Raw genomic sequence first — 27,967 nt, forward strand, 5'->3', positions numbered from 1 at the left:
CTGGACATTGGAAATCACGGTATCAGCAGTGCCACATGCCTCTGAAGGCTCCAGGAGAGGGTCTTCCCTGGTCTCTTTCAGTTTCTAGTGGCTCTGGAGATTCCTTGGCTTGTGGCTGCATAATTCCAATCTCTGCTTCTGTCCTCACATCACCTTCTCTGCTGCGTTTGTGTCTTCTCCTTTGGTCTTGTAAATGTATAAGGACATCTGCCATTGGATTTAGGACCCACTCAGATAATCCAGGATGATCTCATCTCAAGATCACAAACCTCATGACATCTTCTAAGATCGTTTTCTTAGATCATTCTCCTGTAAGGTCATAGTCACAGGTTCTGGGGTTAAGACGTGCATATATCTTTTGCAGGGACCTCAGCTGACAACCATATACACAAGCTCTTCCAGCTACTTATGGAGAGATTTCTTGTCCACTTGGAGGCTGAAATACTGGGCAAAGTACAGGCAAGGAGAGTTAAGAATTGGCAGCCATCACCACTACCTTCATTGATTTCTATGTTCATGCCACTGGAGTGTTCGGTACTCTAAAGGCCTACTGAGTTCTTCCAGTCAACAGTGTGATATATCTAATAAGACAAAACAGTAAAAGCCATCTTAGATTGCATTAGTAGACACATAGTACCCTGATTAAGGAAGTGATCACTCCACTGAATCCTGAGTCCACCAAACCAAAACCGGGTAACTGTTCACTTCCAGGTACATGTTTTCAAACTAGAAGGCATCCTGGGTAGATCTTTTACCAACACCTGGACTACCCAGGGAGACAATTGGAAGAACCAAAGACAAAGAGGAAAACAAGGGAGAAACCACCAATGCTGTCTTTAATTTGGGGATGTATGTGTCATGTTTTGAGGAAGCAAATGTGATGTATGTTACACCAAAAGCCAGAAGAAGGCCAAAGGTTAAAGTAACATGGGAAGCAGTCAGCTATTTGAAAAACTGACCAGTTCTCCATCAGTGGAAGTGTTTCAAGTAAAAGCTTGTAGGTCATCCTGTAGGGATCTTGAAAAGAGGATTTTTCTACTTGGTGAAAATTACAGTTCCTTACCCAACTCAAAATCCGATAACTTCTAAATAAATCATTTTAAAACCTCACATAGAGGTCGTCATGTGGATCACATCAAGAGATCACTACTCTTCCTTGATTGACACATCTGCTTAGGTTCTTCTCGCTTGGATTATATCCCACGTGTCCAGATCCCAGTTATCTTTCGTGATCCTTCCCTAGGACCCTCTATCCCATTAACTTTCCTTGATTGTTCTGGCCACACACACTCTGTTGTCTCTCCTCCAAAGCTTGTCCATGGCTCCTGTTTTGGGGCACTATACATGTTGCCTTTTATTGTGTATTCTCCTAGAATGTTTTTATATTTTTTTCCTATGTATAAGCTCTATTTTCATAATTAGACTTAAATTTATTCGAGATGAAATTGAATTCCCTATAGGAACTCTCACAGAGTTTAAGACCAGTGCCATGCATGGATTAGGCAAATCCATGACCCCTGTAGAATTGAAACACAGCAGGAAAATGTTGAGAATTCAAATATCTTTCCTTAGCTTGTCCTTCCCTCCATAAAACTTGGCTGTCTGTTTTTAAAAAACTAACTACATAACCACTTTTTGAAACTGTTTTTCAGCTTTGGATGAAAGAATGACAGTTTGCTTCTTTTCCACATCCTTCTGATACCTGCTCTTCCCAGGATCCTTGGTGACTCCATACATGAACAGAGCTCTGAGTCAATGCAAAAATACTCTGCCTTCATTTTGTTGTTGTTGTTTGCAGGGGGTCAGTTCTATTGCATCATGTTTATGGACTAGGGAAAGAAAGGACATCTTTTCTTTTACACAGTTTTTGCAGACACACCCAAGTATGACATCCCAGGGGAAAGGTGGTAAAATCTCATCAAGAGAAGAAACACTCTTCTCTAACCTGCTTATGAAAGGCATTCCCTGGCTCCTAAAACTTGTCTAATTGGCTAGCCACCCGGGACTCTTTTCACTTAACCACTTCCCTTGTTTTCCCCACATTTGGAACATCTATGTCCTTCCTTATTGACTCCAGATGTATTACAAGGTCTCCCTTTAGTTCAATTCTCCTATAATTTCTTGACATATTTCTGACCTCTTTAAAGACCATTTAAAAGGTTTTTTCTTTTGTATTTTCGGGTGTTTGCAATACTGTACAGGCTAATGTCATTCACAGATTCCATTAATGAGTGACTTAGGCCCTCTTTGAGATCACTGATTTAGAAGTTAAGCAGAAGCAGAGCTAACCAGAACCTTTGCAGCAGCCTTTAAGCTCCTGCCTCCCCTCTTTCCTCTGCAGTGTTATCTGCCCCCGCAACATGCAAACACAGAAAAATCACCCCCAACTTCCAAACCCAGTTTCTTAGTTTGAAGATAATTTTTATTCCATGTGTGACCATTTTTATCCAGGTCTTTAATGCTCCTAATACTTCCCTATGACATAAGAGTCTGTGAGCCAGGGAATAGCCCACAGAACATGTGCCCGTCCTCTGTGTATGTTTGTTTACAATTGGCATTTATGAAAATAATGTATGGTACGTTATTGATACTGTCAGGTTTCACTAAATTTATCTAAAATTTAAATGTAATTGTAAATTTTGCCTTAACTTTGTCAATTATTTTCCCCCACTCCCTGTAACCCGATTTAGGAGTTACAGCTAGGGCCAGGGCAGTAGTTAGGCGAACATGCCTGCTGGGTGAATTGTTTTAGAAAGAGAGAGGAGGCCACCATTTGAAGACGTCGCAGGCACTGGTTCTTTCAGTTTTTCTGTGGGTATATTTCTGCTCCTCATGGTCCCGGATGGTGTTTCTGACTGTGATTGTGATCTTTGTGCTGAGCTGTCACCCCAGTGACCAGTTTGAAACTAAGCAACCATTCTGCCACATGGAGCTTCATCCAAATTTCAAAGCATCATCAACAATTAAAAAAAAACCCTTAAGCTCATTTTCTTGAAGCTAAAAGTCACCTCGGGAATCAGCTGATATAGAGTTATCATTTGTGTGTTTGAAACATGCTATAAAACAAGAGGGTTCGCTGAAGGGAGTACCAGATTTTGAACAACTTTTGAATAAGCAAAACTTGCAAAGCAAACATTAATACAGTAGGGCAGAGCCTCACACTGTTTGTAAAATGTCACATTCCACGGAGTGTCCCTGCTGGAGGGAACTCTTTATTACTTGACTGGGCTCTCTGTACTCATGAAACAAAGCTCCTACAGGAGCCAGTCATTTTATGATCTTTTGTGAGACCTGGCTCTAGGTTACATTTTTCTCTTCAATGAAGTGAGTGGTTCCTCTGTGTCTCTCTTAAGTGTAATAATCAGCTGAAGCAACAATCAATTCAGACCTTGGGTAAAGTTTAGTGGCACACTTGGGAAGAGTTTGTGTTTCTGCTGTTTTGTCATTGCACCTGGCTGGCAACCACGTCAGGTAAAAGGAAAATATCAAGACCCAAAAAGGTAGTTGGTAGCACAGCTGCATCCAAACCACAGTTTTGATATTCTACTCTCCCTACTTAGGTTTCTAAAAATAACAGTGACAAGGTCATAATTAAGGTGAGGGAAGTGAGAAACTCACCTTCAGGTGCAAAATTTAAGGTGCCAAAAAAAATTCAGTAATCCCAATGTGCATGTAATATTTTTAAAAATACAAAATGAATGCAAAAAATCCGTGATATATAGAAGATCAAAATTTATTTGAATAAAGACAAGATCAGTAATCTAAAGTTATTTAGAAATTATTTAGGATTATTACTTAGTTAAAAGAAATGATCAAACATGGCAATTTCCTCAATCAAAAACAAGATGAGTGATATGGTTTGGCTGTGTCTGCACCCAAACCTCATCTTGAACTGTAGCTCCCATAATTCCCACCTGTTGTGGGAGGGACCCAGTGGAAGGTAATTGAATCATGGGGGTGGGTTTTTCCCATGCTGTTCTTGTGATAGTGAATAAGTCTCACAAGATTTGACGGTTTTATAAAGGGCAGTTCCTCTGCACACACTCTCTTGCCTGCCACCATGTAAGACATGCCTTTGTTCCTCCTTCACCTTCCACCATGATTGTGAGGCCTACTTAGCCATGTAGTACTGTGAGTCCATGAAGCCTCTTTACCTTTATAAATTACCGAGTCTAGGGTATTTTTTCATAGCAGCATGAAAATGGACTAATACACTGAGCAAACAGGAAGATTTTTGAAAATACTATTGGTAATATGTTTCCTTTAAAGCCAGGAAAACAAAACTATTTTTGAAATTATTTTGAGAATAAATAAAATATTTAAACTTAAATTGATGTTTTAAGTTTTGATATACTTATTCTTCATGTTTTCCACATTTTTCAACTTCTTGAATCTGAAAAATTAGCCATTAAAAAATAAACAAAAATGTACATATCAGGACATACATTTTTTTCCTTTGGCCTCAGCCTGCAACATGGCTCAGCATAGCACTAGATCTATTACTTAGGAATGTATTCAGTGGATTTCTCTGAACATGCTGTGGCAAAGTAGGAATTTTTCATGAGCCAGGTTCTTCAGCAAGACACCCTTCCCCTGGATAAGGGGACAACTGTCATGGTCCCGGGTGACCAGTATACCTCCTTGGATACTTCCCTTTTTCAAGTATTTGTGCATCTTTTTGGGGTGGGGTGGGGAAATGGGGCACCTGGAGCTGCAGTCTTCGTTTCTTCCATTGCTTCTCCATCAGTTGCTTGTGGCTTATTACTGTTTTAACTTTTATTTATTTATTTATTTATTTATTTAATTTTTTTTGAGATGGAGTTTTGCTCTTGTTACCCAGGTTGGAGTACAAAGGCGTGATCTCGGCTCACTGCAACCTCCGCCTCCTGGGTTCAGGCAATTCTCCTGCCTCAGCTTCCCGAGTAGCTGGGATTACAGGCACGCACCACCGTGCCCAGCTAATTTTTTGTATTTTTAGTAGAGACGGGGTTTCACCATGTTGACCAGGATGGTCTCAATCTCTTAGCCTCGTGATCCACCTGCCTCAGCCTCCCAAAGTGCTGGGATTACAGGCTTGAGCCACCCTTTCATTTATTGTGAATTTCAGTGGAAGTTCTTCGGTGTTTGTAGTCTGGGTGGGAAAAATTATCTCTTTCATCATTTGTTTAAATGCTTCCCATTTCTCTTTTCTTGTGTTATTTACTATGTCAGTACATTTTGGAATGAGATTTATCAAAGTAAAGGGATGTTTATAAACAAATAAGAGAGCCTTAAATTCCCCAGATACCAATGGTTCTAAGGATTATACATTGTGGGTTTCAGTACTGAACTGTTTAGCCATTGAAAACTATCTTCTGTTTATATAAATCCACCTAATGCCACTAAATATTTTTGCAAGTTCTGAACTGCGTTCAGAGCTATTGCTTCTGTTTTTAAAAGCTTCTACATTTCTACCTTTTTACTTTTAAGATATGTACCTCCTCCACCACCTCCAAAATTGTTTTCTCCAGGCCTCAGGGCAGTGTCTCCTGCTGTGCCCACTCCAGTAACAGCAGTGGTGTGTGCTGTTACTACAAGAAAGCGGATGCAGTCTCAGACTGTCTGGCAGTCACAGCAAGGGAACAGATCCCCCCACTTCACTCTGGCCTGGAGTTCTGGAGTTCATTCTACCATACATTGTAGGAGAGACACTGACAAATGGGGAGCTTGCAGATTAGATTTGGATGCTGAATAAATGCTCACTGAACCTGAGGCTACTCGCCCGGGGGGAGAACATGGGATTTGTCTTCAAATAATTAAATAACTTAAGATATAAGACACATTGTAAAGAGCTCCTAAGGTAACAGTGGCACTTGTGAAGAAGGCAAGTGAGGTAGTAAAAGGGAAATTTTTGCTCGTTATGGGGACTTATTCCTCTAATAATCAAAGCTGTCCAAAGGCAGAATTATCTATTTTATAAAGTAATAAAGACCCTTTTTATCCATCAGGGCTTCCTTTCAACTCAGAGTCTGTGGCTACAGTGTGTCATCTTTGACAAGATTAAAGTGCCAATGCAGGACACACCTCCATTTGACTATAAAGAAGGACTCTTTTTCATAATATGGAATCCTCCTCTATTGCTAGGAAACTGTGACTCAGGCAACAATTTCAGAGATGCTTTAGGGTCAGATCTTGTCCTTTCAATGGGAAGAACATGTAAAACTCTCGATGTCGCATGCCAAATGTTATATTTACCCATTGTCTTTCTAGTGGAGTATGTGGTTTATTCTGGCAACTACATCTGATAACCATCTTCAGCAAAGTCAGGGTGCAGGAGAATTAGCAGGACAATAGCACACCAAGGATCCCATTGTTCTAATGAGTTACCTGATGCGCAAATGTTTCCACTTCCAAACAGGCTATATTCCAAAGGCTATTCTTAAATCTGTCTAGTGCAGGTGATAGTAGACGTACGATCTCGAATGACCCTCTTGGTTGCAGGCAGCACAGACCGGCTTTTGCTCTGGTATTCTGTCATCCAGGAAGTTCAGAATTTGAGAATTAGGCAGAGAAGCTTCTATACAGGTTTTAGGCTAGACAATAAAATGGTAGGAAAGAAAGCAGGGATTAGGAGCAAAGAGAGACGGGTTTTTTTTTATTTTTCTGTGTGCTTTTCAGCACTAGATTGGTTGTTTTGGCTACATATATCTCTAAACGTCACCTCCAGCTTCTGTCCTATTTCAGATCAAAAGGAAGAAGGAAAAGGTGATTCCTGAGGCACACAGGGTTATACCAAAAAAGTGTAAGATTTCCACCCTACCCCCATACACGTGCATAAGGAGGAAATCAATCCACTCTGCTACTCTTGCTTACTCTAAATACCAAAGCCCTGCATCACAGCTCTGTCTACTTACTTCAGCCAGGACCAGAGGTGCTGGTGACCGATAGATTTAGTAAATTTATGTGGACACAAACCGACAGGCCCTATCCGTTACTTTTGGTGGGAGAAAATACTTTACTTTTTAAGACTTAATGATTTTTGATAATTTCTTCTCTGTCCAGCAGCAAGGCCCCAATAGGTCTGAAAACATGATACATCATACATGTTTATAAGCTATACACTGAAAGTCAGAACCACCAGATAGATATTAATCATATTTTTAAAGTCTACCTCGTTGTTTCCCTTAGAGCTAAAACTGCTTGTTCAGTCAATTATCTCATAATCTGTTTCTATTCATGTAGGCTTTATTTAGTCTAAAGTGAAATCGGAAAATATATACAGCAGTGTTTACATTAACATTATATGAAGAATTTGGTTTATCCACATGGGTAGATGCCAGGGAATTCAAATTGCTCTCGGAAAGGAAAAGAAAGGAAAGGAGGAAGGGAAAAGATAAAAGAATTGGAGTCAGTGAAATCTGCTGTTTTGCTTACCCCATTCCATTGTTCTGCCTCAGCACTGGGTCACGTCAAGGAATCTTTTCTCCAGAGATCTTTGATGAATCTACAGCCATGGACCACATGATCATGTTTCGGTCAATGACAGACTCCACATATGACAGTGGTCCCATATGATTAAAATACTATTTTTACTGTACTTTTTCTATGTTTAGATATACAGATGCTTACCATTGTGTTACAGCTGCCTACAGTATTCAGTACAGTTACATGCTGAACAGGCTTGCAGCCTAGGAGCCATAGACTACACACCTATATGGCGTGTAGTCAGCTGTACCATGAAGGTTTGTGTAAGTGCACTCTATGATGTTCTCGCAAGGACTGAATTGCCTAACAGTGCACCTCTTAGAATATGTCTTCATCATGAAACGATACGTGACTCTACTTGCAATGGAGCCTGAAGAGATATAAAGCCTCGAATTTCCTGGGTCTCCTGTTTTTAATGCGTTATGTTATTGGGATTTTGACTAGCCATAATCAAGAAAGATGCTGGAAGTTAGCTGGGCATGGTGGCACGCACCTGTAATCCCAGCTACTCGGGAGGCTGAGGCAGGGGAATTGCCTGAACCCAGGAGGTGGAGGTTGCAGTGAGCCGAGATCGCACCATTGCACTCCAGCCTGGGTAACAGGAGTGAAACTCCATCTCAAAAAAAAAAAAAAAAGTAAGAAAGATGCTGGGAGAAAAAGTAGGGAAGTAGAAGCAGAAACTTGGAGTCAGACAGCCCCTGCCTGTTTTGTTTCTTTTTTTGGCATGATTGAAAAGTTACTTACACACTGCATTTCTGTTTCTTCATCTGTTAAAAAAAAGAAACTAACTAAAACCCTGGGGATTTGTGAGAATTGAATAACATTGTATACCATAGTCTAAGGCCCCTAGCACAGTGCCTGGCACACGATAAATGTTCAAAGAGCTGTTAGATGAAAAAAGGATTTTTCCCAAACATCTAATCATCAAAAACAGAACAAAACAGAAAATCCCCACTTGATTAGCACCGAATCATAGAACTGTATTTCTGGAAGGGCCTGTTGTACACAATCTAGTCTGGCAGTTCACAACTTTTTTTTAAGCTAGGATCCTTTGACAGAATATGAAGAAACAGATGCATTAAAGAAATAATGGCAGGCTGGGTATGGTGGCTCCACGTCTGTAACCCTAGAACTTTGGGAGGAAGAGATGATTGCATGAAGCCGGGAGTTCAAGACCAGCCTGGTCAACAGAGTGAGACCCCATCTTTAAAAATAATAATAATAATAATAATAATAATAACGGCAGAGCTGGAGGAGTGGGCAAAGCTGCCCCTTGGTTTCCTCCTATCTCCACTCCTTTGGAAGATCTGGCAGCATCTGATGCCTTCTACATTTTGAAAATGAAAATCTGGTTCAGTGCCACCATTTCACCAATAGGTGAATGGCCCGGAAATGTAAAGTTGTATTTTCACTGGTTTGGCCACAGTGCATCCTGAATTTATCTTCATGAGAAAGAATAACCAAGACTGTAGCATGTGGGTCTATATGGCAGAACACTGCAGAGAAGCTTTAAAAGACCTAGAGCTTTAGTTCATCCTGTGTGAACCTTTTTCCCCCTATAGATGGTAGATGGTAGATGATAATCTTTTGGGTGGCTCATTTCCATTTTCATGTTTATTTTTCAATGTTTCTGGTGTCACTTAAAACATTTCCTGTGAGATTCCGGTACCTTCTAACAGCCTTGAGGACAATTAGCAGCTCTAACATAGATTTCCATGAAACAGCTTTGCCCCCTCCTGCACCCTCTACCTTTGCCTTCTGTGGTCCTATCTGATGGTAAATAAAATGCTACAATTTCTAAATGTTTTTACATTCAGGGCATTTTTCCATCAACCTCTTCACTAGAGTGTCCTCTCAGGCATGTTACCGCAGTACGGAAATGTAAACAACAAAGCTGACTCAATGAAAGCCTGAAGCCAATGTATTTTCTTTTTGAGATAAGGCTGTGTTTCTACAAACAACCTCCAACTTTATTTGGAAAAAAAAAGAGATATAATACAGTTTATGACTGCTGGGCTCTTTCCAAATGTGGCTAATTTCCTGTTAGGTTATTCATGTGTCTTTATGTTCTTGTGGAAAGCATAAGGTCTTTTAATTGACTTTTGGAAAAGAGGAAAGTTGACTTGGGGCTGAGGGAAAAGACAGGATTCATTTTTTTTTTTTTTTTTTTGAGAGTCTCATTCTGTTGTCCAGGCTAGAGTACAGTGGCCCGATCTCTGCTCACTGCAACCTTTGCCTCCCGGGTTCAAGTAATTCTTCTGCCTCAGCCTCCCAAGTAACTGGGAGGCTAATTTTTGTATTTTTAGTAGAGGCAGGGTTTTGCCATATTGGCCAGGCTTGTCTTGAACTCCAGACCTCAGGTGATCCACCTGCCTTGGCCTCCCAAAATGCTGGGATTACAGGTGTGAGCCACCACACCTGGCCAAGGCAGGATTCATCACCATGAAAGTTGCCCCAGAGCCCTAGTTTGCACTGATGATCTGGGATCCTACTTGTGTACATGTCCATGTCCCCTCTGGACTGGGGACACCCTAAGAGCAGAAGCATATCCTTTATGTCTCTCTCAAAGGTCTGCATATCCAACTCACGACCTAGCCCAGAGGTGATGCTTGAAAACTACTGACTGTTTACCCAAGAGACTTTCTAGATGCAAAGCAAGCATGTTGAAAAACTTGGTTATCGCTGACTCCTATCTATGTTAAAGGAAAACACTTATTGTGATAGTATTCTACTGTTTAAAAGAAATATCTAGGCTGGATGTGGTGGCTTGTACCTGTAATCCCAGCACTTTGGGAGGCCAGGGCAGGTGGATTGCTTGAGGCCAGGAGTTCGAGACCAGCCTGGCCAACATGGCAAAACCCTGTCTCTACTTAAAATACAAAAATTAGCGAGGCATGGTGGCATGTGCCTGTAATCCCAGCTACTCAGGAGGCTGAGGCAGGAGAATCACTTGAACCTGGAAGGTGGTGGTTGCAGTGAGTGGAGATTGTGCCACTGCACTCCACTTCAAACAGAAATAGAAAAAAAAAAAAAAAAAAAAAAACAGAAAAAAAAAAGAAATATCGAATGGAATAAAAGAGTCCTATTAGAACAAAGCCAAAAGCCCTTTATAGGACCTCTAGTTTTCAGTTTCTTGGCCAACAGAACTAGACTAGAGACAGTGAATTCAGCAACAAATACATGTAAGAATTATTGAGCACTTAATATGTGGTAGATGCAAATCTAAGAACTTTATGTATCAATCCCAGCACTTTGGGAGGCCGAGGCGGGTGGATCATGAGGTCAAGAGATCGAGACCATCCCGGTCAACATGGTGAAACCCCGTCTCTACTAAAAATACAAAAAATTAGCTGGGCATGGTGGCACATGCCTGTAATCCCAGCTACTCGGGAGGCTGAGGCAGGAGAATTGCCTGAACCCAGGAGGCGGAGGCTGTGGTGAGCCGAGATCGCGCCATTGCACTCCAGCCTGGGTAACAAGAGTGTAACTCCGTCTCAAAAAAAAAAAAAAAAAAGAACTTTATGTATCATATCTCATTTCATCCTCACAAGAGTTCTATGAAGTATGCTGTGATTATTCCCATTTTACAGATGTGAAAACAGAGTCTGAAATCATTGCCCCATAGTGGTGGGATTTGAACCCAGGCAGTGTGTCCAGAGCCCAGTTAGCCACTAATGACCAACTGAGTGAAATGCTTACAGGAGACAATAGTGCATTTATCATAGTGAAAATACAAAAGGCTCAATGGCACTATTTCCTCTCAGATGACTTAGTTGAAAGCTCTGATCTCCTACATCTTCTGAGTTTGGGAGAAAGGTAGGGAAGAAAGGTAAGACAAAGCCATCACTGCGTTAACTGTTTTCCTTCCTTCTTGTCCTGATCTGATGAGAATTTTATAAATCACTGGTCTATTTAATTTTCTTAACAAATGACATTTTTTAGAGCATATTACCTTTGAGTTACTTTAATCACAGTTTTATGTTCTTTAGTTACAAATTACATTTGTTAGGGTATTTTGCTTTTGAGTTACTTTATTTCCCAGATATTACCCAAATGATTCTTACCACACCAATGTGAGGATGTTAAAGGTGAACATTATTCCCACTGGCTTGCGTGGAAAAATAGAGGCACAAGGAGGCCATGGGGCATGTCAGTCACTCCAGAGTAGACACTCAACCCTGGCCTTCTGAATCGAAGCTCAGTTCCCCATATCTACCGTAAGCATAAACCTTTCATGAGCTGGAAGCAAAGGTGAGCTTTCTTGTTCTCTTTTAGGTGTGTGGATGGCTCCTAGATCTTGACTTGCTCCCAAGGAAATATTGTGTGACTGAGTTTCCTGTCATACTGCTCCCCAGTTGACCATGAACCAGCCAGAGCCTGTCAGTGACCCTGAACCCCTGTGTGCAATATGCGGCCAAGCCCACTCCCTGGAGGAAAACCACTTCTACAGCTACCCAGAGGATGTGGATGATGACCTCATCTGCCACATCTGCCTGCAGGCTTTGCTGGACCCCCTGGACACTCCATGTGGACACACCTACTGCACCCTCTGCCTCACCAACTTCCTAGTGGAGAAGGACTTCTGCCCCATGGACCGCAAGCCTCTGGTTCTGCAGCACTGCAAGAAGTCCAGCATCCTGGTCAACAAGCTCCTCAACAAGCTGCTGGTGACCTGCCCGTTCAGGGAGCACTGCACCCAGGTGTTGCAACGCTGCGACCTCGAGCACCACTTTCAAACCAGGTAGGTCCCCCTCAGCAAGCCAGAAAGCCCTGTACCAAGGGGACAGCTGGACCCCCCTGTCTCCTGAGAGCTGCGTGGCCTCTAGCATCCTGGGGCTCCGTGGAACGCTCATTTCTCTTTTTCGTTACAACCAATGAAATGATCCATTCAAAATAAAAAAACAGCAAGGTATTTATACTGATGGTTCAGTGTGAGGAAACAACATTTGGCAGAGTTGCGTTTTATGTGTGGTTTATGGATTTTTAAAAATTGTAGTAAACTGGAATATGAAATTTACCGTTTTTAATCACTATGAGTGTACAGTGCCATGGTAGTAAGTACCGTCCCATATTGTGCAACCATCACCACCATCCATCTCTAGAAATTTTTCATCTTCCATTATGGAAGATGAAACTCAATATCCATTAAAGATGAACTCCCCATTCCACCTTCCCCCAGTCCCTGGCAACCACCATTCCACTTTTTGTCTCCATGAATATGACTGCTCTAAATGCTTCATGTAAATGACATCATATAGTATTTGCCCTTTTGTGACCAGCTCATCTCGCGTGTGTGTGTGTGTGTGTGTGCGTGCGCACTGAAATGTGAAATCTACCAGAGATGGTATATGAGCAGCTTCTCAGAGGCTCATGGGCCCCAAAAGGATTTCCTGATGGGCACTCCTTGCTTTCTCACTGAAGAACACACACAAAAAAGGTGTCCCAGTTTGACCCTTGATTATTAGAATTTCCTCTGTATTGGAATTGACAAGGCACAACTGTCCTTTGAGGAGGTGTGAGATGTTCTCAATTAAGTTTTAAAATGAGAAATTTAGGAAAATTTTGTCCTCCAAGCAATGTATTGTCCTAACTTTGTGGCCAAGTCACTAAGTTGTGCATGCACACACACACCCACACTCCCACACCAGTGGCAGGATTCTAGTGTGACTACCACTGCTGGTGGCTGACATCACCTGTCCCATCTGGCTGCCTCTTATTTTGTCCACTTACATTGTCGTGTTGCTGGACATTGAGAACATTTAAGGTGCTTAATAAAGGGTGAACAGTCATGCACAATTATTTTGTAAGGAAATTTGGAAGCTGGTGTTTATCCTGGTTCCTGTCATGACAAGGGCAAGAAGCAAGTGGAGGTATTTTTTTTTAAAGTTCACATACCTTAGGTCATGAATCTGAGTCTTTGTCTTTTGGGACATGCATGGATTCTCTAACATGGAAGTTTGCATCAAAAGCAATGGCCTGGGTGTAATGCTTAGCACGTGTTTTCCATGCTCATTATGTCAGTGAATTCATTTTTCTCTCCAAGATGTTGAGCCAGATGCTTCTAACCCAGGTTTTGGGGGTTGCAGCTGTTATTGCTGGTGTTTAAACTAGGATGCCCTCCCTCCCTTATTCCACAGAAGTAGAGATGGTTAAAGGAGGAGTGGGTAAGGGAGTCTGTTTGTGACCTTTGCTGAAAGTTTTGCACAGGTGTGAGAAGCGTTGGTGGGAAAGAAGTGGGTCTGGAGTCAAAGATGAGGTCGATGCCAACAGGAGTTGGCACAGAGCCAGGTTCAAGAGTGGGGGCCACACTAGGCAGGGCGATGAAGAACATGAGGAGGAGAAAGAGCTCAGTGGAGCTCCCTTCACACTCACCACAGTCCCGTGTTCCCAATGTGTTACAATTATACATTGATGCTGGGGAGCTGTGTTCATTTCTTGTTGCTGCTATAGCGAATGATCACAAACTTAGTAACTTAAAACAATCCAAATTGCTGGGTGCAGTGGCTCACACCTGTAATCCCAGAACTTTGAGAGGCTGAGGCAGGAGAATCACTTGAGCCCAGAAGCTTGAGACCAGCCTGGACACCATAACGAGACCCCCCTCTACAAAAAATTTAAAAGTTAGCCAGACCTGGTGATGTGTGCCTGCAGTCTTAGCTATTCAATGGGGAAGGACTGCTTGAGCCTGGGGTGGAGGGTAAAGTGAGCTGTGATGCACCACTGCACTTCAGCCTAAGTGACAAAGCAAGACTCTCAAAAACAGGAAAAAAAAAAAAATTTGTTATCACACAGTTCAGAGGGTCAGAAGTCGAACACACCTGTTGGTGGACTAGGGCAGCATTCCTGTTGGCTCCAGGGGAGAATCCCTTTCCTTGCCTCTTCCAGCTTCTAGTGCTGCCTGCATTCCTTGGCTCGTGGCTCCCTCTTCCATGTTCAGAGCCAGCCACATAGCATCTTCCAGGCTCTCTCTGGCCTCTGCTTCCTTGCATCTCCTTCTGTGACTCTGACCCTCCTCCCTCCCTCCTATAAGGACTCATGTGATTACCTTGGGCCCACCTGGATAATCCAAGGTGATGCCTTCATCTCAAGATTCTTAATTTAGGTGGGGCATAGAGGCTCACACCTATAATCCCAGCACTTTGAGAGGCTGGGGCGGTCAGATCACTTGAGGTCAGGAGTTTGAGATCAGTTTGGCTAACATGTGAAATCCTGTTTTTACTAAAAATATAAAAATTAGCTGGGCATGGTGGTGCGTAAGCCCAGCTGCTCGGGAGGCTGAGGCAAGAGAATCACTTGAACCTGGGAGGTGGAGGCTGTAGTGAGTCAAGATTGCACCACTGCAATCCAGCCTGGGCAACAGAGCAAGACTCCACCTCAAAAAAAAAAAAGATTCTTAATTACATCTGCAGAGTCCCTTGTCATATAAAGCGACATATTCAGAGGTTCTGAGGATTAGGAGCTGGACATCTTTGGGGGTAATTATTCTGCCCACTCCAAGAGTAAGAGTGGGGAGACAGAAGACAGCAGTGGAGGCATCCTCTGGGGAGCAAGTGAAAACCAGCCATTCCTCCTCATCCCCTCATCCAGGACTGCTTTGGGCCTGAGAATGTTTCTAAAAACAGGGAGCTGGTGTGTGGATCTGAGGGGGAGGCCAGAAGGGAGGTGGGGAAGGGGAAGGGGAAGGGCTAGGAGGGGACTGCTGGGAATCTGTGAGGTCTTCAGGAGAAACATGACACAGTGTTCCTCGGCTGCCTGAAGCAGACTGGGAATTCCATTCACCCTCAACCCCTGAAGCCTGTGTGACTGACACATACATCAAGGAAGCCCGAGATGGAGGCTTGATGAACACTCAGCTGATGAGATGCACATTTGGAAAACGGCAGTGAAGAGAGAACCCAAAATTACCTGAAACTGAGTCACCTTTTTAAGCTGCAGCCTCTGAGTAAGTCCTTCACAGGCACCCACAGCAGCTCTCCGGAGAGGACGCCCCCACATCAGGGAGGCGTGGGCCTCAACACATGCTCTCAAGCCTCCACACTTCTGCTTCCTAAGTAGGTTGAATCCAACATTTCCAAAAATGTATTCTATGTATTAGTCATCATATGCCTAATATACACTCCCTCGCCTCCTGCCCCCTGGACGTTTTATTGGCAAGAATTAAGAGTTTGAAACTAACCTAGAACCTGACTGTGGATCTCTCTTGGGCTTTGGGCCTGTGATGAGCCAGTAGGTCTCCTCTTCCTCCCCTTAGGAGGGATATTAAGAAGAACTTAAGAAGTAGTTAATACCTCTGGAGGCCCTTGAATTTGGAAAACTAAGAGGTTGCTAGGAGGCAAGTGTTTACTTTTCTCTATGAGGCCTCTGGGCTGGTGGCTGCGTGTATGGGAGTGCTGTCATAGCTTCTGTTTATAAATTTTGCACTGGTTGGGCTGGCAAGGTGGCTCACATCTGTAATCCCAGCACTTCAGGAAGCTGAGGGGCAGATCACCTGAGGTTGGGAGTTCGAGACTAGCCTGACCAACATGGAGAAACCCACGTCTCTTCTAAAAAAGTACAAAATTAGCTGGGTGTGGTGGCACATGCCTGTAATCCCAGCTACTCAGGAGGCTGAGGCAGGAGAATCGCTTGAACCGGGAGGTGGAGGTTGCAGTGAGCCAAAATCACACCATTGCACTCCAGCCTGGGCAGCAAAAGTGAAACTCCGTCTCAAAATAAATAAATAAATAAATAAAATTTTGTATTGGTCTGCCTGATCTTTCACATCACTTTATTCAATAAATATGCATCTAGCTAAAATTGTTTTAGATTTTTTAATTTAATCGACATACATATTGTATACATGATGTACAACACAATGTTTTAGAATATGTATATATTGTGAAATAGCTAAAGCAAGCCAGTTGACCTGCGTTACCTCATATATGTACCATTTTTTTGTGATGAAAACACTTAAAATCGACTTGCTTAGTAATTTTCAAGTACACAATACATTAACTGTAATCACCTTGTTGTACAGTAATCTCCTGAGTTTATACATCCTGCCTAACTGAAACTTCTGCATCTGCTGCCCGACGGGAGACTGAAGTCAGGGCGCAGGCAGGCAGCATCACATCTTTAAACAAATGCTACCTGTTTTCTCCGGAATTCATTTTATTTGTAAATGATATTTGTCTAACTACTAAATATAAACACTTGAGTAAAACATTCAGGACCTGCTGTGGGTATGCATGACTGGCTAAATCATTGATTCCTTGGACAACTGTTTCTGCTTTCAGACTAGAGAGTTCTTGGTTGGAATCTTCTGGCTAATTCTGTTGACTGTCCTCTTAATGCTTACAGTCTCCCATCACATGGGGGTAATGAACTTAATGAGTTGAATGGCAGCCTTCCTGAGTGAAAGCCATTACCAGTATGTAGTGGGGCCCTTGCAGAGGACCCATCTGGTCGTCTCTCTTGACCCAGACCATCAATGAGAGCGTGTGTGGATGCCAAGCTTTTACTTCTTGATCCTGAGCGAGACTTACTTTAGGATCAAGACCACCTCTTCTTTGTGTAATCTCAGCATCTGCATACACAGCATTTAGCAAGGATTCACAATAGGTCAGGCACTGAATGAAAGAAAAGTAAGTAGTGATTTCTGCCTCTAAAGAAATGACCTTTCAAAGATAAAAGAGAGAAGTTGAAAACACACATGAATTGTTTCATAGGACAAGTCACTTTGCCCTTTACTTTCTCTCTTATTTTCTTTTGTTTTTAAGTTCTGGGATACATGTGCAGAACATGCAGGTTTGTTATATAGGTGTACGTGTGCCACGGTGGTTTGCTGCATCTACTCTCTTATTTTCTAAAAATGGAAGATAATAAAACTGGCCCTTCTCAAGTATTTACTACCATGAATAGAGAGTTAATTGTTCAATAATTTGAAAAGAGCCATGAATGAAAATGTGATATAATTGGCCCAAGACACACGTGGCTGAAGGCTGGCTGGGAATATTTTCCTGATTAACTTGACATCCAATGTCCTAGAAGCTTCTTCTCCAAAGGTCTACCATGGAACCTCGGTTGACCTTTACTTCCATCCAGGGTATTGTGTTTAGGACAACACAGCCAGCTGTCTGCAAAGTGGGGAAGACTTTATTGCAGAAAGAAAAAATACAGGGGACTATTACCTATAAAAGTTGTCATGGGCCAGGCGCGGTGGCTCAAGCCTGTAATCCCAGCACTTTGGGAGGCCGAGGCGGGTGGATCACGAGGTCAAGAGATTGAGACCATCCTGGTCAACATGGTGAAACCTCATCTCTACTAAAAATACAAAAAATTAGCTGGCCACGGTGGCGCGTGCCTGTAATCCCAGCTACTCAGGATGCTGAGGCAAAAGAATTGCTTTGACCCAGGAGGCAGAGGTTGCAGTGAGCCGAGATCGCACCATTGCACTCCAGCCTGGGTAACAAGAGCGAAACTCCGTCTCCAAAAAACAAACAAACAAAAAAAGTTGTCATGGACTACTCTTGCTGGTCATTTCAGCCGGACTAAGCATCTCATAATAACTGTGCTTTGACATACGTCTATACTGTGACCTAACTCTGAAGCCAACTTTCTCCTGGCCCCTAAAGAAACCCTGCTTAGTGAAAACAAAAAACAAGAAAATAGGAGATGGTCAGTGATATCTGAGATGACATTTAAGGATAAATAGGACAGCCAGGCAAAGAATAGGGCAAGGAATAGGCTTAGGGCTAGTTACTGGCAAGGAAGTTAATGAGCAATCTCTGTCCATTTGAGGGTGAGATTTTAGCCCCAAGGGATTGTATTAATTAGGATTACATCAGGTGGCAGGTAATCGAAGATTATGTTATATTGGTATAACCAGGTAGAAATTTTGTTCTCATGTAACACAAAATCTAGAGGTAGAAGCCCAGGATAACTATGATGTTGTCATCATGCCAGCAGGAATCAGCTTAGCTTTCATCCTCAAGTTTGTCACCTCACAGTCTCAAAATGGCTGCTTGCTCCAGTATCACATACAAGTTCCAGGCAAAAAGAACTAGGCAGGCAGGGAAAAGTACAATGTGCAATGAGCCAATGGAGACATCTCCGTCCCTCCCTTACTCCCTCCCTCCCTCCTTTCCCCTGTCCCTCCCTTTCTTCCTTTCTTTCACAGAGTCTTGCTCTGTTGCCAAGCTGGAGTGCAGTGGTGCCATCTTGGCTCACTGCAACCTCCGCTGCCCGGGTTCAAGCAATTCCCCTGCCTCAGCCTCCCAAGTAGCTGGGACTACAGGTGTGCTCCACCACACACCCAGCTAATTTTTTGTATTTTAGTGGAGACAAGGTTTCACCATGTTGGCCAGGATGGCCTCAATCTCCTTACCTCGTAATCCGCCTGCCTCAGCCTCCAAAAATGCTGAGATTACAGGTGTGAGCCACTGTGCCCGGCCAACACCTCTCTTTAAAGAGCTTGTTGTGCCAATGGAGACACCCCCCCTTTAAAGAGCTTTCTGGGATGCCTTCCCCAGGAATTTCTGCTCATACCTCATTAGTCACTATTGTGTTATACAGCTGCCCATCTGTGAGAGAGTCTATGTGTAGTACCAGCATAAACGAAACCCAGGCTCTGTTATAAAGAAGAAGGGGAGATTAAATATTTGCAAGGCCACCAGCCGTGGTTGCAATGGTGACCATAAAGGAACAACAGAAAACTATATCTTCATATTTATGTTGTAGTCACATTAATGAATTAATTTTCTCCCCTTTAAATGCAAGATGGTGAATGGGCAGTCATCCTTTTCTAATAAAGATGTAGCAAATGTCAGAAGCAATCTGACATGTCCAAGATCATCAGAAATACAATCCAATACCAATGTGAAGTCCACAACCTTTATAATACATCATGCTACTTAAGTGTTCTGATCTATACAGAAGGGCCTGGACATCAAAAAAGAGAACGCTTCAGGACTCAGTGAAACTCTATATTTAGGAAAAGACTAAGCATGTCACTTCCCTAATAGTATAGGCGGAAAGAAGGAATAAGAAAAGAATAACAACGCCTCTTGGAGACAGATGCTAAGCTTCCAGCTAGGTTCATTCACTATGGCTAATGGTTACTAACAACAGTAGAGCCAGATGCAGTGACTCGCACCTATAATCCTAGCTACTTGAAAGTTGAGGCAGGAGTGTTGCTTGAGGCCAAAAGTCCAAGACCAGCCTGGGCAACATAGAGAGGCCCTCATCTCTGAAAAAGATTTAAATTTTTTTTTTTTAATTAGCCAGGCATGGTGTCATGTACCTGTAGTCCCTGCTACTTGGGAGGCTGAGGCAAGAGGATTGCTTGAGCCCAGGAGTTCACACTGCAGTGAGGTATAATTGTGCCACAGCACTCCAGCCTGGGAGACAGAGCAAGACCTCCGTCTCTAAAAAACAAAACAAAATGAAAAACGATAAGCTAATAGCTTTGTTCTTTGTGGGCATTGTCTCACTTCACCTTCTTACCAGCACTCTGAGTTAAGCCCAATTACTATTGTCTTTCTTTTACAGGGGAGGATACGAAGGTTCAGAAAGTTTAAGCAAACACGCCCAGTGTCACACAGCTAGTATTCAGCAGAGCTAGAACTCCAACCTCAAGCTTCTCTAACCCCAGCACCTAAATATCAAACCGAACTTCCTTTCCAAAGCCTTCCACGAGCTCTGACTCACTCTTGCAGAGCAGCCTTCCAGAGAATAGAATTCAAATTTAGACCTCAACAAAATTATGAATTATTACATGCCCTGTTTTATCAAGATCGTTCATCCCCACCGTAAACTGTCGAAGTTAAATCTGCATATTCTTTTTTTTTTTTTTTTTTGAGATGGAGTTTCACTCTTGTTGCCCAGGCTGGAGTATAGTGGTGTAATCTCAGCTCACTGCAACCTCGGGCTCCCAGGTTCAGGCGATTCTCATGCCTCAGCCTCCCAAGTAGCTGGGATTACAGGAGCCTGTGACCACACTCAGCTAATTTTTTGTATTTTTAGTAGAGACGGGGTTTCATCATGTTGGCCAGGCTGGTCTCAAACTCCTGACCTCAATTGATCCACCCGCCTCGGCCCCCCAAAGTGCTGGGATCACAAGCTTGAGCCACCACGCCTGGCCTTAAATCTGCACATTCTAAGAGTCTTCATATTTAAAGGCTTGTAACCCTGCCTCTGATGCCAAATTCGTAATTACTACTCAGTTCATCACAATTGGTCTCATCCTGTAGACTTTTCTCTGGTCTTCCTGTGGAGTGGAGTTTGCTATCATTGCTTGGCTGTCATTGATGCGATGAATGTAATTATCCCTTTGAGGATGTCTACTAAGATTCTGGCCTTGAGTTGGCAAAATGGACTTTAATCTTCTTGAATATGGGATAAGGGGGAGTCCTGGGGGCTTCTGTGGCATTCCAGAGCTTAGGCCTGCAAAGAAGTCCTACTGTTGAGTCAGGTGATGCAGTCTAAAATCCCAGATATTAAAGCTGGAAGAGGGGCTATGGCCCAGTCCCTGACAGGCCAGGCAGATAAGGCATAATTAGCTCCATTTCCAAGGGAAGGTGACTGAGGCTTGGGAGCTTAAATGAAACAGCAAGGGCCATACAGCTCATGTCTGAGTTCAACCCCCTCAGGGAGAAGGAAGAATGGAGTGACACCCTCCTCACCAAACAAGAGCCTGTCCATTATTTGGACAGAACTTTGTGTCTGTTGGGGCTCTTTGTTATTCCAACAGAGAATGGCACAGCCTGTTCTTCTATAGAGCCAATTTCCAAAATTAGCAAGAAAGCTGTCACTGTCACATCTCTTGCACATGTCAGTGTAGTCAAGACAGTGATCAGTGAAATGTTTTCCATCGTACTCTAAATACACACACAGTGCGGGGGGAGGTGGAGTTGGTTCATATTTCAGCCACTCCTGTGTTATCACATCTGAAGGCTCGCTTTAAGCTCAGATCTCCAAGCTGCTCCAAAGATGGGAATTTCTTACAGTGTCATTCTAGCAAGCTGGAGGGCAGCTTTTGATGATTTAATCATTCACACCGTGGGGCCTGAATGTGCCATGCTCATGCCCTCTTCCAACACACTTTAGCTCCCAGCCTGTCTGCTCCCAGCCGGTGATGTAAATGTACCAGCTGCTTCCCAAGAACCAGTCCGCATCCTGTAGGAGGGGCTGGTTCCTTTCCTGGGCATCAGCCTGCCTGCTCTTAGCCTAAGCCCTCTTGCCAACTATGGTGGGTCCCTGCGTTTCTACATCTTCTTATCTGAGAATCAGAGAGCATAATCTTCTTACGGGCCCGTGATTTATTAACGTGGCTTAATCTAAAGGTTCTCAGTCAAATTCTTTATGATCTACTGATTGTGGGCGCATGGCAAGGTTTGCTTAAAGGAGCTTGGCTGGTCTGGGCCCTTGTAGCTGACAGAAGGTGGCCAGGGAGAAAGCAGCACACTGCTCGGAGAATGAAGGCGCTTCTGTTGCTGGTCTTGCCTTGGCTCAGTCCTGCTAACTACATTGACAATGTGGGAAACCTGCACTTCCTGTATTCGGAACTGTGAGTCCCCTCTCTGTCCGTGCCTGTGTGTGTTTGTGTGCCTAGTGTGCTGGGGGTGGGACCCGAGTCCGTTCCCCAGCTGATATATCCATTTAGAGGAAGAAATTCCACATACACTAGATGCACTTGGACAAAGCGCCCTGCCAGCAGTTTAAAGCGGCGTGCTTAGCTGTCTGACTTGACAAAAAAGCCCCATATTACCAGATGCAGGGCTTTCTTAACAAGGCATTTTTTTTCTTGCTTCAGTGACAGTGCTGCTTTTTTCTTCGTACTCTTTTTCCTCAATACATGGATCTTCCCTTCCCTCCATAAATACTGAAGACCAGTTAAGAACAGAGCTTGTATGCATAGATCTTGTATGCCTCTGCTGGATATTTATAATTGCAAGCAGGCATCATCCGTTATTGAGACAATCAGTGTCTATACCTAAAAACAGGTATAGTATCATCAAAAAAAGAACCCTATGTATAAAACATATATATTCATGTTATTTTGATTTCTGATGCTCTTTAAGCCTCTGGGATACCAAGAAACATGCCCTGAGCACACGTATTTCCATTGCCTTGATTTAATGGTTAACATTTTGCCCCATTTGCTTCATCTATTTTTTTGTTGCATTGGTTTGGAGCAAATCGTAGCCATCGTGACATTTCACCCCTGAATACATCATTGTGCATCTCTGAAAAATAAAGACAATTTCCTACAGGACCCATGTCCATTTTATGTGAGGAAATGCCTCATATCACCAACTCTAGTGATATTTTTCCGGCTCCTTTTCTTAGTAAGCTTTGAAGAAGGACTACAGACCGATGTGAATGGCTTCTAGCAATCATAGGAAAAGTGTTGCTGTGTGTGCGCCTCATGTTTGGAACATTTGCAAAAATATATTCCTTCTTACGAACCTAACCAGATGGGAAAAATAGCAAGAGTTGGCTTATGTGTAAATTGCAGTCAGCAGGCAAATGAAAACAGAGACTTCAACTAGAGTTTATAGAGCCCAGATTAGAAAAGCTTGGCTGGTCACATTTAGACTGTGTTACCACCCATGACTATGTGGTGTTAGCCTGTGCCTCCTTTGTAATTAGCTGGACCAGCCAATTTGTCTAATACAGCAGGTGATCTTTGATAAATAGAGCTAGGTTCTTAAAAGCAGATCATTTGTTCTGGGGACTCTGCATTTCAGGATTATCTGGTCCCATCTTATTAGAATGTAACCCCCAGTCTCTAAGAGAAAGTATCTGGCTTAAATCTGAACCATGAGCATCTCAGAGGGCATAATGACCCTGCGGAAGCTTTTCTAGACAAATGGACAATGGCAGAGATTATGAAAAGGCTCCTTCCTCCCTCTGTGGATGCTAAGGTTGCGATCTTTGGAACCCAGTGCCATGGTATTCTTCCCTGCCCACCCACTCCCATCCGCTATCCTTGTTCATTGCTATATTGGTTTCCTAGGGCTGCTGTCATGAATTACCCCAAGTTGGGTGTCTTAAAACAACAGAAATTTATTCTCCCACAGTTCCGGCATCCAGAAGCTTGAAAGCAAGGTGTCAGCAAGGTCATGCTCCCTATGCAGGCTGTAGGGGAGAATCCTTTCTTGCATTCTTTTAGTTTTGGGGGGCTGCAGATGTTCCTTGGCTTGTGGCTGCATAACTCTACCTCTGTCTCCACCTGTCTGTACATGGCCTTCTCCTCAGTGTTCTCTTCAATTCTCTTTGCCTTCTCCTCTTCTTATAAGGATGCTTATCATTGGATTTAGGGCCTAGTTGGATATTCCATGGTAATCTTATCTTGAGATCCTTAATTGCATCTACAAGACCCTTGTTCCAGATACGGTCACATTCACAGGTTCTGGGTAGACATCTTTTGGGGGCCACCACTCTACCCACTACGGATTCCTGCTATTCCTACACAAGGATTCCTGCCATTGACAAATCTTAACATTTGTTTGCTTTCAATTTTATAACCTAACTGAAGGAAGGCCCTAATACCACTTAATACTTTTCTCTTCTACAAGTACACGAATCAAAGGCAACTTTTCTGCTGAATAACTGAGTGGACACAAGCAATCTATGAAAGTATGATGCCAGGGAATTGCCAGGACGGCATTTCCACATTTATCTGACTTTCTTAGAAGCTTCCAGTTGCCATGTATGCTTTGTGAGAGAATTCTGTGCAGCTGTTCCCTGATGCTACTGGGGATTATTAACTAATTGCTGAATTAGTGACACATTTCAGGTACTGTGGTGTTCTCTAAGGAATCCAAGCAAGAAGAATTGAGGCATGGTACCCACCCCCTAGGAGTTGACAGTCTAATTGAGGAGCTGAAATTTATACATGTAAGAGATGCAAGCAATGATTCAAGGCAGATGGAAATAAGTCGTTGAAAAGCAGAGTAGGTAGTAAGTTGAGAGGAGACAGAGATTGTCCACGTTGGTAAATTGATCAGGGAAAGCTTCTAGAGAAGTTGGGGGTTTAAGCTGGATCTTGAAGTGCTTAGAGAGGAATGAGGCAGAATCAGGGGTGGAAAGAGGAAGTATTTCAGGGATGGTAAGTAGCACCAGCAAAAAGGTTGGGGGCTGACTGTGGTTGTTGCCAAAGCTTGAAAAACAATCATTAAGAACAGTAGGACTGCTGGGTCAGTAGCACCCTTGGGAGCAGGGCTGATGGGTGATGGCTGCATGTCTAAGATGGAGGCCTTAACTACTCTGGGCGGTGGGATCCCAAAGGCAGGCAAGAGCTCGGTGGATCTGCCAGGCTTCCTCCACCCTTTGTCTGAGCTTTGGACTCCTGGCATTCGGAGAAGCTTGCCCTGTATTCCTAGTGCTTCCAGATGCACAGACCCTCCTGGATTTTCCTTTCTAACTCCAACACACTCTTGTCTTCCTGAGTTCATGCCCGGCCCAGACACTGGAACTAATCCAGTAAATGGATTCAAATGTAGCATGAGGCCCAGGGTTCTCAAACTCAAATGCCTACAGGAGCCAGGCAGAAATTATTTTAAAATGTGCATCATTCATTCAGGCATAAGACAAAAGGAGGTAATGAGGCCTCTGGCTACTGCAGAATGAATACATAATGCCTGAAAGCATTCAAATTCAATTTAAAACAAAACAAAAAACCTGTGTCCAATTTAGCACCTCACTTAGGCACACCTGGTTTGGCCTTGAGGGCCAATAGTGTATGATGAATTGGCCAAACCTATCCGGAATGTTGTGCCAGGCCCCTCTGGACTCCACTGGCAGACACCAGGTTCAAAAGGATGAACAGACCATCCAGAAATGGCAAATGAGACATGGGGTTTTACTGGGGCTTACATAAAGGGGAGAGAGTCCAGTGACAGCGGGCTAGACAGGAGAACCGCCTTGCATATAGTCCAATGGCGGTGAGCTGGACAGAACTCCAACCACTTGCAAAAGGCACGCGTTTTATACTCACTTAGGACCCTTTGCCTAATAGTCTCCCCCAGCAACCTTGACATAACCCAAAACAAAGGGCATCGGTCTCCTATACAGCCTACATTCCCTGGGCTGGGCTGGGCTTCAGCTGTTTCTCATAGATAAGGAATGCACCTCCTGGTTGGCGACTCCCTGATTCCTTAGCTTGGAACTCCAAACCACACGCACATGTGTCTGCTACACAGGGTCAGCCTCAGGGTATGCTTAAGTTATTGCTATCTGGTGTGTTTATACCAGGGCAGTCCCTTGTTTAAATATGTCCATTGCCACCTGATCCTTGATCTCGAGGAGAGTGAATTTGACAGAAGAACCCTAAAACAAGAGTTTTGGTGTGGAGTCCCAATGCATAGATCAGGGCACAGGGAATCTAGGACAGCCCCTGGGCTGCAAAGAGCATGCCCTAAGGATGAACGACAGTGCTTTCTTTCCCCACAGGCCCTCACCCGAAGACCTCCATGAGCATTTTTCCTGAATTTCCTAGACCCTAAAGGGAACCTGGGGAAATAACTTTCAGCATTATGGGCATGAGCATGGAAACAGCCTTCTCATCTTTCTGGGCCTCTATTTACAGGCCTGCACATGGAGAGGCTTGCGGATGAAGACCTTAGAACAGTATAGGTTCTGGGGACCACTCACATCAGAGGTGAGGGCGGAGTTTGTTTTCTAAATGCATATTTGGGGGGGCTCGAAATCCTACTAAAATGTAAATCTTAGTGGGGTCCATCCATTTTCATGCTTAAGTTTTTCAGGTGATTCTCATGAGGCCTCCCCGTTTTCATTCTAAATAAGCTCCCCAGGTGATCTGTATGGGCCTAGAATTTAAGAATCTTCACTCCAGCTAGAAAGCCAACTTCCGCCGACTTCTGCTGTGGAAAAGTGTCACTCGTCTCTGTCCCTACTCAGTGCTGCGCATCATCAGGAACTTTTACCGGGTGAGTTCTGAGGAGATACTGGGGTGTAGTAATGTTTGTGTGCCCAGCTTCTGCACGGCTCAGGGCACAATTAAGTTAAATCAAATTAAACGAATTTGCCTCGTATCTTGGCCAACCCCTAAATGTTACGAGCTATGATAAATAAGCCCCTGGTTGGTTTCCGTGGAAGGGAATGTTGACCTTGCTCCTAATGATACAAGCTAGGCTCATCTTAGATGTTTCAGGTTGCAGCACTGTACTTGAATAACTGGGACTGTCATTGCCCTGGTCAGTCATCACCTGGCTTTTGTTTCATTTCTTTAAATATTTAAGTCTAACAAAAATCCAAGAAAAAAACTTAGAATTGGGCGGAGTGGAGCTAGTACTGGTGATGCATTTGGCACTCCCCACAGCAAACCCTCGAGCTATTTATAGAAAACTGAAGTGTTTTCTTCTCCTTCCCACGTTTAATACTTTTAGTTCCCATCATTCTTGAAAGTTATTCTGTTTGTGCTATATTCCAATGGTGTGACCTGCTCATGCCTATGGTGCAAAGTCTGAGTGGGCTTTGAGCGGAAGCACAGTTAGTTGGGGACTCGCTTTTCAAAGTACCTTCATTTTAGGAACATAGTTACCAAAAAGACAGGCATGGTCGCTGGAGGATGACAAGTCCTGGAAACTAGTGTCGCTAGCTGTGTGACTGACTTCCCAGGAAGCCAGGAAATGCTGTGCTCTTTCTAGCTTGGAGTCAGATATCTTTGGTCTGTAAGTAGAATCGCTAGGAACCACATTCCTGCTAGAATCTGGAGAGAAAATTATACTTCATTTTCTTATCCCTGTTGAGATAGTAGTACTAAGTGGGGATAGCTTATTCCCACTGGAGTTTTGGACTCAGGAGATTAAAATGAGCAATTCCAGTTCTGAAACTTAAATCATCTAGGGCTATGGAAGTGTTACTGGCGGCAAATCTGTAGCAACCTCAATTCTTGCTACCTCAGCAGAAAGACTTTTTAACCGAGGGCCATAAGGCAGCGTGAGAGGCTGAGGCAAGTTTTAGAGCAGGAAGGAAAAGTGTATTACAAAGCTTTACAGCAGGAACAAAAGGAAGTCCACTTAGAACAGGGCCAAGCGGGTGACTTGAGATCAGGTGGGTGGTCTGACCTTTGGCTTGGTGTTTCATACGTGGTCATGTTTCCAGGCGGTTGCATCTCTCCTGCCCTGTTTCTTCCCTTGGAAGTGGGCTGTCCGCATGCGCAGTGGCCTGCCAGCGCTTGGGAGGGGAGCATGCGCACTGTGTTTACTGAAGTTGTGCAGATGCTCACTTGAGGAGTTTTCTCCTTACCGGTTGCGTATTCATATACCACTTAAACGCCATTTTGCATCTTAGTGCGCATGGTTGAGTCTACTCACCCAACTCCTGAGATCTTATTAGGAAACTCATCACCAGTTTCAGGCATTTTCTATTTACTGGGAAACTGCCTGGCCCTGGCTCCAACCAATGATTATTTTAGAGAGACAATTAGCAACTGCCTATCACCTGATGGTTGCCTGACATTCCTGGTTGTGGGAGGGGTAGCCTTCCCTGCTCATGT

The 27,967-nt window shown here is 43.5% G+C and overlaps 1 protein-coding gene and 1 long non-coding RNA gene across 3 annotated transcripts in view; one reads left to right on the top strand and one right to left on the bottom strand.

The window, feature by feature from the left end:
* Positions 1–27,967, top strand: part of LNX1 (ligand of numb-protein X 1) — a 195,866-nt gene that overhangs the window by 66,978 nt on the left and 100,921 nt on the right. Inside the window, exon 3 of one of the 2 annotated variants that reach the window (XM_002745839.7) lies at positions 11,740–12,205. In XM_002745839.7, coding sequence (XP_002745885.1) covers positions 11,826–12,205 — 380 coding nt within the window. In that variant the 5' untranslated portion in view covers positions 11,740–11,825. Of the gene's footprint in view, positions 1–11,739; positions 12,206–21,660; positions 22,010–27,967 lie in introns of those variants that run through there. The other variant, XM_002745840.7, reaches the window with a different exon arrangement.
* Positions 105–27,622, bottom strand: LOC118152295 (uncharacterized). The gene is made up of 3 exons (XR_004740926.3): positions 27,537–27,622; positions 6,367–6,572; positions 105–581 (listed from the first exon to the last, which is right to left on the bottom strand). It is a non-coding gene; the product is annotated as an uncharacterized LOC118152295 (long non-coding RNA).

Source organism: Callithrix jacchus, chromosome 3 (genome assembly GCF_049354715.1).
Source record: "Callithrix jacchus isolate 240 chromosome 3, calJac240_pri, whole genome shotgun sequence".
Classification (NCBI taxonomy): domain Eukaryota; kingdom Metazoa; phylum Chordata; class Mammalia; order Primates; family Cebidae; genus Callithrix; species Callithrix jacchus.